General features: G+C 35.4%; 2 protein-coding genes across 4 annotated transcripts; one reads left to right on the top strand and one right to left on the bottom strand.

The window, feature by feature from the left end:
- Window positions 1-40: 40 nt before the first annotated feature.
- LOC110655834 (prolycopene isomerase, chloroplastic) lies at window positions 41-5,321 on the top strand. Its single transcript, XM_058147346.1, has 13 exons — window positions 41-756; window positions 1,163-1,369; window positions 1,466-1,565; window positions 2,429-2,511; window positions 2,631-2,687; window positions 2,767-2,919; window positions 3,018-3,096; window positions 3,210-3,358; window positions 3,490-3,624; window positions 3,783-3,896; window positions 4,338-4,448; window positions 4,550-4,658; window positions 4,999-5,321. Exons 1-13 carry the CDS (start codon window positions 280-282, stop codon window positions 5,070-5,072), a joined length of 1,848 nt encoding a protein of 615 aa, XP_058003329.1. The 5' UTR covers window positions 41-279; the 3' UTR covers window positions 5,073-5,321.
- Window positions 5,322-5,578: 257 nt separating this feature from the next.
- Window positions 5,579-12,112, bottom strand: LOC110655836 (ABC transporter G family member 22). Of its 3 annotated transcripts, XM_058147344.1 has the most exons (11): window positions 11,981-12,112; window positions 10,758-11,159; window positions 8,970-9,040; window positions 8,152-8,387; window positions 7,793-7,948; window positions 7,528-7,711; window positions 7,115-7,423; window positions 6,748-7,035; window positions 6,373-6,657; window positions 6,163-6,270; window positions 5,579-6,073 (listed from the first exon to the last, which is right to left on the bottom strand). In XM_058147344.1, exons 2-11 carry the CDS (start codon window positions 11,134-11,136, stop codon window positions 5,852-5,854), a joined length of 2,238 nt encoding a protein of 745 aa, XP_058003327.1. In that variant the 5' UTR covers window positions 11,137-11,159; window positions 11,981-12,112; the 3' UTR covers window positions 5,579-5,851. The 3 variants fall into 3 exon arrangements, with proteins under 3 accessions (XP_058003327.1, XP_058003326.1, XP_058003328.1); XM_058147343.1 differs by having other exon boundaries at window positions 6,373-7,035; XM_058147345.1 differs by lacking the exons at window positions 10,758-11,159; window positions 11,981-12,112 and adding an exon at window positions 9,122-9,677 and having other exon boundaries at window positions 6,373-7,035.
- Between the last annotated feature and the right edge of the window lie 6,140 nt (window positions 12,113-18,252).

Genomic DNA, 18,252 nt, shown 5'->3' with positions numbered 1-18,252 from the left:
CTAATGGCCCGTAGCCCAACCCACTAAAATTCAGTGGCCGATTATACCTGAAAAACCGTTAGTATAATCTTGTTTTGTTTGTCCTCGTCTTCCCTCCATTGTGTAAGAATCATGACTTGGAATCACACAAACTCATCCTCCACTACCCGATTCCACTTCTATATTCAGCGATAACACCCAAATAATTTAGCTTTTCACCCACGAAAGCACCTAACAATTGATTGCTTTAAGATCCACAAGCCAAAACCTTTGATTGCCGCAGCTTCAACCTTTACCGAAATGAGTTCAGGACTCAGCAGTATTGTGCAGTTGGGTAGCTTCAGACCCAGAAGCCTGAAATGTAGATTTTTCTCTTTTGAACCTGCCAAACCTTCCATTTCCTTCGATTCTTACAATCTCAATAAATATAATTCCATACCCGGTTTCGATAGTAGTCAGAAGCTTGGTAAAGTGAAGTCAGGCTTTTGCCGGTTGAATAAAGATTTTGTTTTGAGGTCAAAGCCAGTTTTGAGTCTGGATAAAGATGTGGATGTAGAAGGGAATGGAGGAGTCAGCAGGGAGAGTAGCAACTATGATGCCATTGTTATAGGGTCTGGTATTGGCGGTTTGGTTGCTGCCACACAGCTGGCGGTGAAGGGAGCTAGGGTTTTGATTTTGGAGAAGTACGTGATTCCTGGTGGTAGCTCTGGGTACTACCAGAGGGATGGTTATACTTTCGATGTTGGGTCTTCTGTGATGTTTGGTTTCAGTGATAAGGTCTGTAGTTATTTTGCACGTCTTGTTGTTAGAGATTAGATTGATATTATTAGATTGCATTTGAGGATGATTGGATTCTATACTATATATTATGTGAATTTTGAGTTCTAGGATGGTCATTTGAAAGATGAGAAAGATTAAATCTAGGCAATTAGGCTTATGTGTAAATTTAAATCCATTCAACTGGTAATGAGAATGTTGTTGTGGAGCACTTATAAAAAGAACTTGTGGATTACATGCAAATTGCAGAGTACTATTAAATCGGTTGCAGCTATGTGCTTGTTTTCCATTATGAGATTGGACATATGATTCCTCTATTTAACTTCAGTTTTCTATATACTTTATTCAGTCATCACTGCTTCCAGAGTCTTGCAGTTGATAATGATATATGCCTCATATTTGGCAGGGAAACTTGAATTTGATAACACAAGCATTGGCAGCAGTTGGTTGTACAATGGAGGTGATTCCTGATCCAACCACTGTCCATTTTCATCTACCGAATAATCTTTCTGTTCAAGTTCATAGAGAATACAGTGACTTCATCTCAGAACTTACTACTAGATTTCCCCATGAAAAGGAAGGGATCCTTAAATTCTATGGTGAATGTTGGAAGGTCTGTTTTGATTAAGGTGACTGCAATTTCCTATGGGCATTTTGATCTCTACTTCTAGTCCATAACTTACTTTGACTTGTATGTATCCTTGGGTAGATATTCAATGCCTTAAACTCATTGGAATTGAAGTCACTAGAGGAGCCAATTTACTTGTTTGGACAGTTCTTTCAGAAGCCCCTCGAATGTTTGACACTGGGTATTAGTTTCTTACTTTTTCTTTTTCCTTTTGAATCAATTAATCAATTTAAATGTGAATTTTATGGTTAATACATTTTTTTTTCTTGGCTTTTCATAATCTCAATTGCAGTACAGGTATGGGGTTCTTTTAGTTCTCCAACTTCATTTGCTAAGGAAAATCTGTCAGATATTTATATTTATGAATCCATATGGTGCTAGAAAAGTTATTTAAACAAGAGGAAAATACACCATTCAGTTCCATCAAACTTGTAAATGATGAAAGATATATTGATGCGCAAAACTTATTGCTGTTGCAACTTAAAGTATTTTATTTCCTCTCTGCTCAAGGACTTCTCATTGTAATTGTAATGTCTAGGTCATTTTAGCATAACATATGTTTCTTCTGGACTAACCACTTGAACAGACAACATGTTGGTGAAAGAATGGAGACTGGAACATTCATATGATTACAGAAAGTTTGAATGGTTTAGAAAATTTTGCAACTTGTATGAATACGGAGCCTGTTACAAGTGATTATGATGATCTTCTAGGTTAGTTATGATCTAGTAGTGACTGGGACTATCAAGGGTGGAAGTTACAGCACTTTGGACATTAGCTCCTCTGTAATACCTGCTTATATCTCCTGTTTTTAGCAGTGATGACTGCATGAATTTCTAATTTTTCAGATCTCTCTTCTTGTAATTCTTGCTGCCCATGAAATCCTTCTTTTTCAGTGAAACTTGGTACATTGCTCTCTTCTCTCACATTTATGTGGATCCATAGGTAAATTTCATAGGTGGACCACACTTAAATGGAAGAGCAGTGAGCATTGTGCTAGTTTATATAATAATTTCTCCTATCATAATGCTTCTTTTTCTGCAGCTTATTACCTTCCCCAAAATGCTGGAGACATAGCTCGAAAGTACATAAAGGATCCTGAGTTATTGTCTTTTATTGATGCAGAGGTTTGATAAATTTGTTTCTGTGATAATATTGGTATTTGATTTCTTGGTCTTTGGGGATCTGGAAAGGACCTGTTCTGAAACCTCACAAAAAAACAGTTTTATCTTTTATTTCTCTGCAGTGTTTTATAGTGAGCACAGTTAAGGCATTACAGACACCAATGATTAATGCGAGCATGGTAAGTTGTTTATATAAAATTTCAATCTCTTATATATTTTCTTTTTTTTTTGCTTTCCCCCAATAATGTTTTGCATCAGGTTCTATGTGATAGGCATTTTGGAGGGATTAACTACCCTGTTGGTGGTGTTGGTGGTATCGCTAAGTCCTTGGCTAATGGTCTGGTTGAACAGGGGAGTGAGATCCTATACAAGGCAAATGTGACTAATGTCATACTAGAGCATGGAAAGGCTGTGAGTTGACCTTCATGGGTGTGCTAGATATCTATCCTTGGTGGTTATATGAGTAGAGATGATTTTGCTTTCTTCTAAATTTTGGATGAATTTGGTAGGTGGGAGTGAGGCTGTCAGATGGAAGAGAGTTCTTTGCCAAAACCATAATATCCAATGCTACCAGATGGGATACCTTTGGTTAGTTGTGGCAAGAAGCTTCTTGACATTGACTTGACTTTCATCATGGCTTTCAGCTGCTTTCACTAGTACTGGTTTCTTCAGTTCTTATGAACTAGTTAATTGTGTTACAGGAAAGTTGTTAAAAGGAGAAAAGATTCCAAAAGAAGAAGAAAATTTCCAAAATGTTTATGTTAAGGCTCCATCTTTTCTTTCCATTCACATGGGTGTTAAAGCTGATGTTCTGCCACCAGATACAGATTGCCATCATTTTGTGCTTGAGGTACTTCTCCTTTCTGTTAGCTTTTTTGCGTAGCAGCTGCCAGAGAGCATTTATGATCAACTCTACGTTGGGCATTTATCAATAATTATTAACCTGATAAGCTTGTTGTAATTCTTTCGTTTCTGTTTTAGGATGACTGGGCAAGATTAGAGGAGCCTTATGGCAGTATATTTTTAAGCATTCCAACCGTTCTTGATTCATCACTAGCTCCCAAGGGGCACCATATTCTTCACATATTTACAACTTCTTCCATAGAAGACTGGGAGGTGACTTCAGTAACATTTATTATTATTTTTTAAAAAAAGTTACATCCAAGATGGGTATTATTGCCACACAATCCCTACCATCTCCTGTTCCCCCACCCCTCACTCTCTCTCTCTCTCTCTCTCTCTCTCTCTCTAAGTTGCTGGATTTTATTGTTTAGGAACTCCCTCCAAAGGACTATCAGGCAAAGAAGGAGCTTGTGGCAAATGTGATTATAAGCAGATTGGAGAAGAAACTGTTTCCAGGGCTCAGATCATCAATTTATTTTATGGAGGTATATGTCACACTTATATTAGTAATCTAAATTCATTGAAGGGTGTCCTGTCCCAGGAGAATGGCAAATGCAAGGATATAATCTTATCTTGCTGAACTTAAATCCTGAATGGTGAAAATGGATTCACAGACTTGCCTCAAGTAGTTGAGTTGAGTCCTTTGGAAGGCTATGACTCCAATTGGGTATTCTAGTAGCCTTGCATTCACACACACACACACACACACACACACATATATATATTTCTTTTCCGTTGTTCATCCAGCATTACAAAAGTATTAGTTACAAGTGTTTTAGTAACTCATTGCTGTACCAGTAGGACCTCATTCAAATTGACCTCTTATTTCAAGTTGTCATTGAATGCAATAGTCTGCTTTAGATATCTGATGCTCTTGAAACATTGAAATCTGACTTTTCCATAAACTGTTTTAATCATTATAATAGGTGGGGTCACCGAAGACACACAGGCGATACCTAGCTCGTGATAAAGGCACCTATGGACCAATGCCACGTAGAACTCCTAAAGGTTTGCTTGGAATGCCATTCAATACAACAGTAAGTATGAAAGACCTCTGATAAATGATGCAATGCTTGTAGCTTATGATATCTTTCAAGTGTATCAAATAAGCTGTTTCACTTGACAATGAAACTTGCAGGCTATAGATGGTCTTTACTGTGTTGGGGATAGCTGCTTTCCAGGACAGGGTGTGATAGCTGTAGCCTTTTCAGGAGTTATGTGTGCTCATCGAGTAGCTGCTGACATTGGTAAGATAGAGGCCATTTTCATATGTAAAATAAGTTTCGTATTGCCTGGAATAATTCTGCTGTTTATCTACTTCATGATTGGGTCATAGAATATGTAGAAATTTCAATTTAGAAGCAAACTCGTCCCATTGGACAATATTGGAATGTGTTTTGCCGTAGGAGGATATTAAACCTTCCTGTTGCTTTCCCAGTCAACATCGTTTTAGTGTAGTCTTTTGCCTCAAGGTGCAAGGATTGAAAAAGTAACTGAATCATTACTTCTTGGTGTGAAAATCCAAAGGGGAAGAAAAGAAGTAGAAAATAAGTTTTTCCCCCATCTGTTGACTTTCTTTTATTTCAGGACTGGAGAAAAATTCCCCTGTATTGGATGCTGCTCTCCTTCGACTTCTTGGCTGGTTAAGAACATTGGCATGAGTTGTGCGATGGGGAAAGCAAAAAACACAACTTACATTGTGAAATTTTTACTGATAAGCATGGAAGGGTTGCTGAGTGGCAACAACGGTCAAAGCCAAATGAAAATCTCCTAGCTATTGAAGTAAGGCAGGTATCCTGATATGTAACAAATTTTCACGCACTTGAATCATCTTCTGTATTACTCATTTACATGTCCCCGAGGTTGCACCATGTACATAGCTATAGAGCAGTCTTTCTTTCTCTCTTTCATTTCATTTTATTTTTCGTTTATTTTTCCCCCCTTCCATTTGTGCATGATTACCGGTGGTTCTATGTATATGTACATGTATCTAAGTGGCAGCGCTGCAAATTTTCTGGGAAACAAAATCACCAGGTTCAAAAAAGCTTTCATTCTCTAAATACTTAAGAAGTACATTACCAAAATCAATTATTATGGATGATTGATGTTTAGTTAGGTTTGAAAAATATCACATCATTGCATGTAAATAATATGAAAGACCAGCCTGTGAAGATGAGCGTCTGGTGATGTGATAGCATTATTCTCCACAGAAAAAAAATCCTCTTACCTCCTCACATTCCTAAGATAGCTTGTAATGTTCCTATTGATGCTATTATGATGCATAGAACATCCTGGAGGTACAAATCTGATGGTTCCTTGTCAGTTTCCCTTAAAAATCTACCCTGGAATGTGAGCTTTCACAAGATGGCTCGTCAAGCAGTCAAACTCAGAATTGGGGGATAGCATTTCAGATTTATGTTCTTCTGAAATTTGTAGGCTACTAGACTCCACAATTGCGCTTCATCTTCCTCAAAGAAATGTATGCCAAGAGGCGGTAGCCAAAAGCCATAGCCACCAGGGCACTTACTTCCATTAAACCATTGCCTATTCTCAGTCCTCTGATGGGGGGCAGCATGTGCTCATATTGCACCTTGAGAAGAAGCTTGTAAGTATGGTAGTTGAAAGACATATAGCGGATCCAAGCAACGAATATTGGAACTTTCTGCAAAAGGAAGAAAATTCATTCAAAAAAGGCTAATTTTAATCATTAATGTAGATCATGAACTCTAATCAGAATGTCTATGTTTATACCTTCACAAAGTATCCTCCAGCCAGCATAAAGGTCATCACGGTTACAGAAGCCAGTGTTGTAGCTTTCTTCAGGTCCATTAATGTAGCTCCAATAGCCAATCCGAGTCCCTGCTGCCATTAAAGCCATCCTTGGTTATATACACAAATTAGGATTGATTGTTTGAGGTATATATTTAAATTTTATTACTCTTCCCAGAAATTAAGCTTTACCTGCGCGGCAGCAATACAGAGGAAAACTGTGAGAAGGCTAAGAAAAAAGGGACCAGCACTCATTTTCAAGCCTGCCATGAAATATACAACTACAAGGAAAAGCACTGGTAGTATCAGATCAAGTGGTAGATCACTTGTAGTCCTTGCCAAGAAATAAGCACTAAGCCTATACATGTCTGCTGCACGTTCCTTATTTAGCATAGCTCTTTCTTGAGGAAATGTAAAGATGGCAGTGAAGACAGGAAAGAATCCCCAGAAAACAGCAATGAAGAAAAGCAGCCCTGCCTGCAATTTAAACAATGGTTTAAGTTCCTCCGAGTTCTTGGATTGATTGTTCATGTATCCCAAGGATCTGATAGTTGTTTGATTGATTACCTGATCTTGCAGGCCTTTGGGGCTGCTACTATCTGATTGCCACCATAGGAGTCCCAAGATAATTGCAGTGGAAAGAACTTGGGTTATCCTCAACCAGCTGAAATAGTCATGCCTCCGTTCTTTGATTCCTCTACAGAACAATATGGTATATTGTTCCCACCAGCTTGCTCCCCATTGTCGCTTGGGAGAAGACACTTTCAACTTCACCTCCTCATCAAGGGGTATAGGAACCATAAGTTTCTTCTTCTCCTTTTCTGCAACTCGTGTCTCGTAGGCTCCCACGAGATACTGCAGGATAATAGCAATGGAAAAACTATCAGGTTGACTAATAGCTTCTGCAAATTTTGGAGTAAATTAATTTAATTACCTCATGTACATTTTTAGGAGATGGCTTCCCATTTCTTGTTTCGGTATCTGAGTCCTCCGTTTGGACTTTATCCTCCAATTCTGATGGTACAGAAACATCATTTATGTTTCCATTTGCAAGGTCTAGCAAGAACTCAGCTGGGTTCATGGCAATTAGAGGGTTACAACCGATAGATGAGAAGTAGGACATTGCTTCTGATGCTTGTCCAAAATAGAGCAAGCTTCCTTTCCCAAGAAGGATCAACTTGTCAAACTTGTGGAACAGTCTACTTGATGGCTGGTGGATTGTTGTTACCACTGTTTTCCCGGCCTGCATCCATTAGATTATGTTAATATAATAACACACTTACCTCCTTAATTAAGTTAAAGCTTGTAAATTTTAAAGTCAGAAATCAAAAGGAATTGCACTTGTACCTCTGCTATATCCTGCAACATCTGAACTATCCTTAAAGCAGTTGTGGAATCCAAGCCAGAGGTTGCTTCATCAAGAAACAAAACAGAAGGATTTATTATAATCTCATTTCCAATACAAACTCGTTTCCTTTCGCCGCCTGAGACTCCGCGGACGAATGAGCCTCCGATCATGGTGTCTTGGCACCTGCATGTGCAGATCAAGATTCTCATCACTATTTAGCTTACAAGAGTAGTCACTGTTACCATGTAATGATTATATAAATACCTCTCTAAGCCTAGCTCGTAGATGACATCTGTGGCCCGCTTTTCCTTCTGTTCCTTAGTCAGTGTCTTTGGCAATCGAAGGAGGGCTGCATATGTTATTGTTTCTTTCACTGTAAGGTGAGGAAACAAAACATCATCTTGAGTGACAAATCCTATCCTGCAGGATATTTCAAAAAGTTTGATATAGTCCAAAGAAAAATCAAGCAAATTTGTTCTTTTCATTGATTATTGTTATTTTATTTTTTGGTTCATTTCACTCTGATTTAGAATTCGAGACTTCACAACTCTAAAGACAGCTCAATGAGATGAAGCTGCTATTTTTCTTTGAACAAACCTCCATTGTAAGAATGAGATGCTTACCTACTTTTCAGAGACTTGGAATATGGCTGATCATTGTAAGTGATTGAACCGCCAACAGTGGGCTGAATTATTCTGCCACCGAGCAGATTCAAGAGTGTTGTCTTTCCACTTCCTGAAGGTCCCATGAGTGCCAAGACTTGTCCTGGATCCACTGAACCAGTGATTCCATTCAAGATATCCTTCTCCTCCGTCGAGGTCATCCCCTTGATAATCACCTTGTAAGTCACATCTGTGAACTGCACATCCATTCCAGAAAAAAACAATAACAAATCTTTTCTTGATCAGTAAATTTATGGCAATTAATTACATAATTCATGATATAGTAGTAGTGTATGTAAATAACCAACAAAGACTCAATAAACTTATCGACAAAAAATGTCCATAACCTTCTTTCCATAGCAAAGCATAAGCATTACTTGTATATTCAATGCTTGAGCTCTGACTCAGGGCCAACAGCATACTCTAAGACTACTTGAAGGATATCGAAGATAGCTAATCTTCAAATGCATGCTTATTTTAAGGTAATCAAATTTCATTATTTTCATGCAAGTTGGAAGAAATTAATGTACTTGATGAAAGTCCTTAGTCTTGTACAATAACGTGTCATATTAGAACATAAAACTCTCTCTCTGTACAAGACTAAATCTGACCATGCTAGCCTTTTTCTATGGATCGCGTTGATTGCTACATAATTCTCCATCTTTGCCTGTCCAAATAGAATATGCATAGAAGAAGAAGAAGAAGATATAGCTATATGATGATCTATGACTATAATAGCCTGCATGGCAGGCAAAAGACTTTGCTATCATATTATATACCTTGAGATAAATTGGCAAGGTGGGTTCTGTTTGAAACTTCGGTTTTCGCGTCCCGGCTTCAAGATCCTCAGCTGCAACAGCCATAGACATATATGTATATATATATATAGAGAGAGAGAGAGATATGTATGTATAGTTGTTGGTAAACTTACAAATAAAGAATTGAAAACTTAGGATATGAAGCCTATCCTGTCGATAATAATCTAGTTCTTTAATTCATTTCTCATTGAAGATAAAGATGACCAAGAATTGAATGACCTGATGATTGATATATTCTCTAATGATCTTCAGAAATATATGGTTGCAATTTCAAGATTGCCCACAAATAATGATCATCCATATACATATAAAAGTGGTGTGGCATCACTGTAAGCATTGAAATCTTTGTCACAACATCAAATTAATAATCTTTTTCAAAAGTGACATTGATTTGAGTGAGTTTAGCCAAGACAATGGGAGAACTAATGAAAACCCTAACAAGAACTAAAGTAAGTCAAGCCAGTTGTAAGAGTTTGGGGTCCATTGTTACTATTATTTGCTATCTACGTTAGAGGCAGCCTCACCTACATTTGGAACTCTGGGGCCTTGTATGGGTGAGTTGTCTTTTCTTGTTATCACTCTAGTCAAAACACATGCCCTCTGGTTTGAATTTATAGAGGTATTTTCCCATCAAACATGTCCATATGAATGTGTCGATTAAAAGATTAGCTAAAAGCAAAATTTATATAAAAAAAAAAAAATTCATTTCAAATAAATTATTTTAAAAAAATTAATTATCAAAGAAGGAAAAAAGAAGGGCCCTACTTCTCATCTGGGTTCACATTTTTTGCAAGTGGTTGTCAATTCTCAAATGCAAATTGGCCTCACTTTCCTTTTAAAAGTCATTAACTGGCTATTTCTGTTCAGTTGTTTTTTTTTTTTTAATGTCAATTATTACTATTTTTTTTTTTTACATGAGAATTTAAAAAGTGAAAACTTAAATATGATTTTATCAGGTGAGTGATATATTTTCAGCTATTGAATCAAATCAGATGAGGTCTATTTCTATCTTTTTACTCATAACATTATACCTTGCATATACTAAAAATTTTAATTAAGGAGTAATTACTAAACAATGATATGATTAAACAATCAAAATAATTATGATTTATGGAAGTGTTTGGATTTTTAGGCTCTCTTTATTTAATAGAAAATAATATGTACATAAAAAATATTTTTTATGAAAAATATATTCTCATTAAAATATTTTTCATTATTTAATTGCAATGCTAAACTAATAGTATATATTTATATCATATATTTATAAATACTTTTACATTTTAATAAAATTATCAAAATTCATAAAATAGAAAAATAACTTCTTTATTTTCTTTAAAGATGACTTAGTTTTTTATTTGATTAGGACGTTGGTCCCTTTTTTCTTAAGTATTCTAAATATAAAAAAATATAAAAAATATTTTCTAAAAAAAATTTTTTATAAAACAAATGGGGTCTTAATTTTTAATTAATTTCTCTTCACATTAATTTTAGATATAAAAATTAAAGATATGTTTCACATTAAATTTGAAATTAATTTATGAAAAATAGATTCATGTAAACTTTAATTAACTAGATTATTTAACTTAATAACAAAGTTAAGGGTATCAAGATTTGAAAATTTTAGTCCAATTAATTAGACAAATTATAAAATTTTATAGTCAAGATATTTCAAATGTAGTTTCTAATTTATGATTATTAACTGAAATGGAAACGCCAACACTTAACACCACCCATATGCAAATTACTTACGTATATCATCATCGCTAAACGGCTTGGAGTCGGCGATCTCGTCTGGCGGCAAGGTGAAGCCGGTGAAGGAGAAAGACAAGCCCAAGCTGGCACTGGAGGCTCGGCTCAAAGCTGCTCCGCTGCAGACGTCATCTAAGTCAAACTTCATCTGTGCACTCCTTGACTTTCTTATGTGTGTGTTCCTGCCACCTGCACCACCGCGCCCGGGTGACGCTGCCATCATCAAACGTTTGCTGGACTTCCTCGACAGATTTCCACTGCCCTCCGACACTCCTCCCGAAACCTCATTCTTTGGCGGAGATTTATACGCCGCCGCCACAGCCTCCACCAATTGCTCTGATTTTGTTCTCACTAAACTGGAAACGCTTGCTTTCTCCATGCTACAATCTTCAGCAAGAAACACTAAACAGGCAAAAAAAAAAATGAATTTGATAATTAAATATAGTTATGAGACTTCAACTATGAACCCGAAAGTAATTAACAAAAAATATATGCTCGTTCATCATACTAATGATAATAATGATAATTTAAATTACGTACCAAATGAACATTAATTAGTTTAAAAGATGATTATTTAGATTTGTTACTTAATTAGAGAAAAAGCGTAGCATTAAGCCTCCGAGCTAGATGTATGTATGTTGATTAATACAAATAAACCTTGCTCGGTAATATTAATGGTAAGGATTAGTTATTTTAATAGTTATTAATTATTTTTTTAATAATTAATTATTAATAATTAATTATTTATATAATAATTTAAAATAAAAATATTTGATAAAAATTAATTATGATAAATTAAAAAAATAATATTTTAATTAAATTTAAAATACTAAATGGTATATTGAAAGTTATTATCGAACAGAATACAATCATATTCTTGTGATTTTGAAGATTTGTAAGGTTAACATGCATTATTGAGTTATTTATATAATATAATTAGTAATAACCAGCAGAAGGCCAAGGCTTCAAGTTAACAAGAAACAAGATCTTCAAGCAAAACCCAATATTTATCTTTCTCTGCAACTAGGAGAGGATCTCTTCTTGGCAGAGATAGCAAGATATCAAGAAAGAAGAGAGCTCTTTATATGACGAAACTATAATTTCTTCTAAAAAAAGAAAATAATGGGAAATGTTCATTGAAGCAAATGAGAGGAACAAAAGAAAGAAACAGAGAAAAAATTTATCAGACTATCATTTGAGGAGGATGATCAAATCAATCATACCTTTCCTTTCCCTTATCTTTTTCTGCTGCTAAAAGTGAAGGAACTTGGGAGAGAAGATGATAAAAGTAGGTGATCTCAACCGAAACAAACCAGGTGCAGCCACTACTTATACGATGCAATTAAGAGGGTACTCTCTACTTTTCCCAAAATACCCCTGAATTATATCAAAATTTACGACATGGACATATACGTACAAATCCCGCAAATGATAAAATTCTGAAAATAACTAGACTAGAAGGAGCACATTTGATGGCCGTAATATGAACATCAATTTCAATTGAGTACTGTATACCATCTTCACCGTACACGTGTTCGGACAGTACTTTGTGTACCTTAGATTACTGTGTGAGAAAAATAAAAATCGGTTTAAAAAAGGGTCAATTAGGACACTTTTTAACAACAAATGTTGTTTAACCTTATTGGGGAAGTTGAATGAACAAGGGTAGAGCTACAATGGCTAATGGGACAGAGGGCCTTTAAGTCCTATTCTGCTGTAATCAGACGACCTTCATTGCGTTGCATCTGTGTCAGTATGTCACGACTCAGGGCAACTTGAGGCTTTCCTTCTCTCTCACTTTACCTGTTCAGGAGGGAACTAAGTTTTTGGAATTTTGTTGGAATCATCTGAATTATCTAAGAGTTTTTTTTTTTTGGGTTAGGGTGGTGATGATGTGAGAAGAAGAATTATGAATTGCATGCAATGCAATATTGTAGTCTTATCAACCACCTATTGGGTCCTCCTTATTGCCTGCATTCTTGATGTGAGCCTCATTATTATCACCTTTTTCTTGTTCTTAGGCTCTCTGATTAATTTTTTTATATTTAAATTACTTTAATTTTTTAATTTTTTCTTTTTATATTTCTTTCCTTTTACGTCCACCCACGCTTTCTCCCTCTCATTGTCTTCTTATTTTTATCATTTGATAAAAAAAAATTGGTACATGGGCCAAGGCAATAATCTAGGAGCTTTTTTCACAACGAAGAAAATACAAAATAATACTTAATTAAATAAAAATATTTAAATAATTTAATAAAAATACAAATTCATAGTTAGTTTCAATATAGAAAAATTTCTATTTTCATCTATAAATATGTTTTCAAAATATTACATTTTCAAAATATATGAATTAATTAATTAATTTTAATAAAATAAAAATATTAAATAGTAGTATTTTTTAGAATATATATTAAATTAATTAATTTTATTAAAATAAAAAGACTAAAAAATAGTTTGGTTAGTATTAAATTTATCGATTTATAAAAAATTTGATAGATAGACTAAAAGTTTAACAAAATAAACTATAGGGATTAAATAATTTTTTTTCTTTTTATTATATATTTATAATTTTTTACCATTAATTTTTCAATTATTTTTTTGCTTGAAATTAATTTTGTGAAATTTGTTTTGTGGAGGAAAAGCACATACATAGGTTTTTATGTTTGTTTTTATTTACATTTCATTAATATGAGCATAGCATACTTACACATTCCATTAATATGGAGGAAAAGCATTCACATGGCATGTGTACACTATATGCCAATTTATATTTTTATATATTTTTTCATTAAGAGGATTAGATGATAGAGAGATTTATGTTTTATAATCATGAATACTAAACATCATCATAAAGCATCTCTCACTCTCACTCTCTCTCTCTCTCTCTCTCTCTCTATATATATATATATATATATATATATATATATATATATATATATATTATTTTTTATATAATTTATATAAATTATTTCCGGGTGATAAGAAGCTGTCTCTCTCGGCTCCTTTTCTCTTTGCTTCGTCAATCCACGAACCACCACAACTCGACACGTGCCCTTCTACTCCAATAAAATTATTATTATTATTTAACACCAATAGCTTATTCACTCTTTAAATTGTCTCTCTCAATTACTATATTAGCCCTCTAGAACTTGCTCGTCCTCGGTTTATATTCTTTAGGTGAATATACAACAATTATATATAATAGAAATAAATTTTGACCAGAAATTATAATAAATTTATGTAAAATCTGTTATTATCAATTATTAATATAATCATTCTTTTAAAAAATTAGTTAAATATAATTATTATATTCTAAAATCTTTCAGGTTAATACACTCGTAAGCTTATCTAAGAACTTTCTTTTTTTTTTTCTCTCTCTTTTATGTTATATATATATATATATATATATATATATATATATATATATATATATAAATAAACCTGTTCGATTGCTAAGTAATGATCGCTATTTATGTTTTATTATAAACATTTATATTAAAATTTATATAAAATTAAATAAATATATATATATATATAATATATAAATCTAAATTTAAATAATTATTTTAATAATTATTAAACTTTTTATTATGTAAAATCTAACTTCTAATAACTGTATCTATCTATATATATATATATTAAAAAAAATATGTGATTTCACTCATTTTCACTTTAAGCATGTAATTTACTTTATGACAAAGTGGTATCCTATGATTTCGCACCTTTAATAAAAGATAACTTTCTATTTTATTTCTGCTAAAAGGTGTTGACATGGGATAACAAAAATAAAAATTATAAAAAAAATCATATAATTTAACTTATTTTTGTTTTAAAATATGTGGTTTATCATGTGATGAAATGATATCATAAGATTCTGCATCATTAACAAATCAAGTGAATTATTTAACTCTAAAAAATAATTAAAATTTGATATCCTTCGCCTTGGAAATATTATAAAAAAATTTATATATATTTTCTTTGAAAACTTAATTTGCCAATTTCAGTATTTTCTGGTGGCCAAATCTTTAGGTTAGAAGTATTTGACATAGTGTCCACAAGTGCTAAGGAGTTCAAGGGTAGTTTCAGCGACAAACTCCTCAAAATAGTGCTGATGGAAGTCATGCCCAAAGTTGTCACGACCCAACCTATGGGCCGGACCGGCACTAGGACCTGGGCCAGCCTAAAGCCCCCGAGGCCCGTAGTAAGCCTAACTATTCACTTAACCCAACTCTAAGGCCCATTTGGGCCTAATTTCAAGAAATCAACCGGACAGAATCCGACCATAAAATGGACCTACCAACGGGGAGTTTATGATTCACCCGACCTGTAAACACAGTAAATACTCAATTGGGGAGCTCAGCTCACCCTCCACATACTCATCAGCATAAAAATAAATGGGAGCTCAGCTCCCTCATCCAATCCATCAAACATGCATAGAATATTAAGTTTACAGGTCCACAATAATAATTTAGTTTACAGACCCAAATCAAATAAACATTTCTAACACATGTGGAAATCCTAAGATTTAACAAGTTTATACAAACATTAATAATCGATGTCACGACCCAACCTATGGGCCGGACCGGCACTAGGACCTGGGCCAGCCTAAAGCCCCCGAGGCCCGTAGCAAGCCTAACTGTTCATTAACCCAACTCTAAGGCCCATTTGGGCCCAAATTCAAGAAAACAAATGGACAGAGTCCGGCCATAAAATGGACTTCCCAACGGGGAGTTTTCGACTCTCCCGACCTATAAACATAATAAATACTCAATTGGGGAGCTCAGCTCACCCTCCACATACTCATATCCTCATAAAAATAAATGGGAGCTCAGCTCCCTCATCCAATCCATCAAACATGCATATCATTATACGTTTACAGGTCCAACATGATAATAATATTACAGACCATAATAAAATAAATACTTCTAACACATGCGAAAATTCTAGGAGTAAATAAAATTACACAATTATCGATAAACAACCTGCGAAGGAGAAAAGCAGGTTAACCAAAATAAAATCCTCCTGTGCTTTGAAAAAATATTGAACAGAGTGAGCGTCGACTCGAGAGTAAAATATCAATTTTAACCATAATCTCTATAACTATCTATAACTAATGCTACCTGTGGAATGAAATTCAACATCAGCAATAAATTCACATCATAGCATCAATAATGTAACTTGGAGCACTCACACACCCTGTAGTATCAATCATAACATATGGGAGCCGATCCCTATACGACTCTCTTAAATCCAACTCGTGCCGTGAATTACTCAAGCTCGGACTTCCACTTAATAACCAAATCGAGGGTCCCAATTACTCAAGCCGTGACTACCCTCGAAGGATCGGGTCGATGAATTACTCAAGCCGTGACTACCCCGTCCTATCCATAGTCCACACCACATCACACGCCAACGCACGACACGCTCCAAATTACCACAACAACATCCATGGCACATCAATTATGAATGCAACATAAATCGTGCCTAGAGTTTAACTACATAAATATATGCATATAAGTGATGCATGGGCATCTTGAACATATAATAATATCGAAATTACAATTAAAATTAATATTTTACTCACGACTTGACAAATCATCATGGGCGGTGGGCGGAGGAAGAAAGGTCAGCTCACCGACAATTATATTACAATTATTTAATACAAATGACTCAATACAAATCAAGAAAAGACCCAATACGTCCTAAGTCGTGCCGAAAATCCGACAGAGTCTCCCCTATACCTAGGACCTACCCAACCTGCAAAAGGGCTCAAAACACACTTCTATATCCACAATCCATATATCCACAACTCAATCACATCACACAGCCCCTCCTGGGCCCATCAAATCAATCATCCATCACAATATGTAAAATTTCAATTTAGTCCTTATAATTGATCATTTTTGCAAAAACTGCTCAAATAAGCTCTAAAAATTATAAAACTCTGCCCCGCGGTCCTTAGAAATATTACTAAGCTATTGCAAAAAGAATCATAATTTTCTAAGCTACCACGAATATTTTATGGATTTAAGCACTAGAAAATTACGAAAAAGCAAGGTTCGGGTTTACCTTTGCCGATTCCGACTTCGGGAACGCGCTCGAGATGCATGACAATGGTGGGGTAGCCAAAACCTCGATCCAATTCGGAGACTTTTCCGTAGTGGTCTGTTCGCGAGAAAATTCACGAATCCAGGACAAGCTCGAATTTCCGCGAATTGAGGATACCTACACGAAGCCCAATAATAATATATAAAAAAATCAGGGGTGTTACATTCTTCCCCCCTTACAGAAAATTCATCCTCGAATTTTACACAAGGCAGAATAAAGTACATAATTACACATTAAACAGATAAGGGTACTTGCTACGCATGTCCCGTTCTGACTCCCAGGTGCACTCTTCCACTGACTGGCTCCTCCACAAAACCTTAACCATAGGGATCTGTTTTGATCTTAGCTGTCTCACTTGGTAGTCCACTATGGCTACAGGTTGCTCCTCAAATGTCAAGTTCTCCTTTAGTTCTATTACATCCGATTGTAGTACATGAGAAGGATCGAGAATGTATTTCCTGAGCATAGAGATGTGAAACACGGGATGAACGTGAGAAAGGTTGGGTGGTAGCTCCAACCGGTAGGCAACTGCTCCAACTCTATCAGTAACCTCAAAATGTCCAATATACCGAGGTGCCAACTTGCCCTTCTTTCCAAATCTCATGACTCCCTTCATTGGAGAAATCTTCAGGAATACATAGTCGCCATCGCAAACTCCACATCCCTCCGTCTGGGTCTGCATAACTCTTACGCCATCGAAAGTCTGTTTTTGTCGTTCCTCGATTAAAGGAACTATCTCTGAAGTGTACTGCACTAGGTCTACATCATGCACCTTCGCTTCCCCCATTTCCGTCCAACACAGAGGAGACCTATACTTTCTTCCATATAGTGCCTCATAGGGTGGCATCCCTATACTGGAGTGATAACTGTTGTTGTAAGCAAACTCCATCAAAGCTAGCTGCTCATCCCATTGACCTCCAAAATCCAAAACACTCATGCGAAGCATGTCTTCCAGTGTTTGGATTGTCCTTCAATTTGTCCGTGCATGCGAGGTGGAAAGCGTCATGAAGTTCAACTGTGTACCAAGTGCCTCCTGCAACTTTCTCCAAAACCGAGAAGTGAACTGGGGCCCTCTGTCAGATATTATGGAAGTCGGAACTCCATGCAATCTGACTATATCTCGAATGTAGAGCCGGGCGTATTGTGCCACAGAATATGTAGTCTTCACAGGCAAGAAATGAGCTGATTTGGTTAGGCGGTCTACAATTACCCATATCGAATCATATCCTCGCGTGGTACAAGGCAACCCAGTCACAAAATCCATAGAAATCATTTCCCACTTCCATTCTGGGATAGGGAGCTCTTGCAACTTCTCTGACGGTCTTTGGTGTTCAAACTTCACCTTCTGACAAGTCAAGCACTTGGACACAAAGTCTGCTATGCCTCT

Source organism: Hevea brasiliensis, chromosome 5, assembly GCF_030052815.1.
Source record: "Hevea brasiliensis isolate MT/VB/25A 57/8 chromosome 5, ASM3005281v1, whole genome shotgun sequence".
Taxonomy (NCBI): domain Eukaryota; kingdom Viridiplantae; phylum Streptophyta; class Magnoliopsida; order Malpighiales; family Euphorbiaceae; genus Hevea; species Hevea brasiliensis.
Note: the sequence above shows the minus strand (reverse complement) of the source record. Positions and strands in the feature narration are given on the sequence as shown.

Excerpts from the sequence above, each read along its gene's own strand:
- LOC110655834 (XM_058147346.1), top strand. The coding sequence starts at position 280 with ATGAGTTCAGGACTCAGCAGTATTGTGCAGTTGGGTAGCTTCAGACCC. Across the intron at positions 3,625-3,782 it reads CTTCCATAGAAGACTGGGAG|GAACTCCCTCCAAAGGACTA; the intron begins GTGACTTCAGTA and ends TTTATTGTTTAG. Across the intron at positions 3,897-4,337 it reads CATCAATTTATTTTATGGAG|GTGGGGTCACCGAAGACACA; the intron begins GTATATGTCACA and ends TCATTATAATAG.
- LOC110655836 (XM_058147343.1), bottom strand. The coding sequence starts at position 11,136 with ATGGAGAAAGCAAGCGTTTCCAGTTTAGTGAGAACAAAATCAGAGCAA. Across the intron at positions 9,041-10,757 it reads GTTTAGCGATGATGATATAC|CTGAGGATCTTGAAGCCGGG; the intron begins GTAAGTAATTTG and ends TGGCTGTTGCAG. Across the intron at positions 7,949-8,151 it reads TCCAAGTCTCTGAAAAGTAG|GATAGGATTTGTCACTCAAG; the intron begins GTAAGCATCTCA and ends AATATCCTGCAG.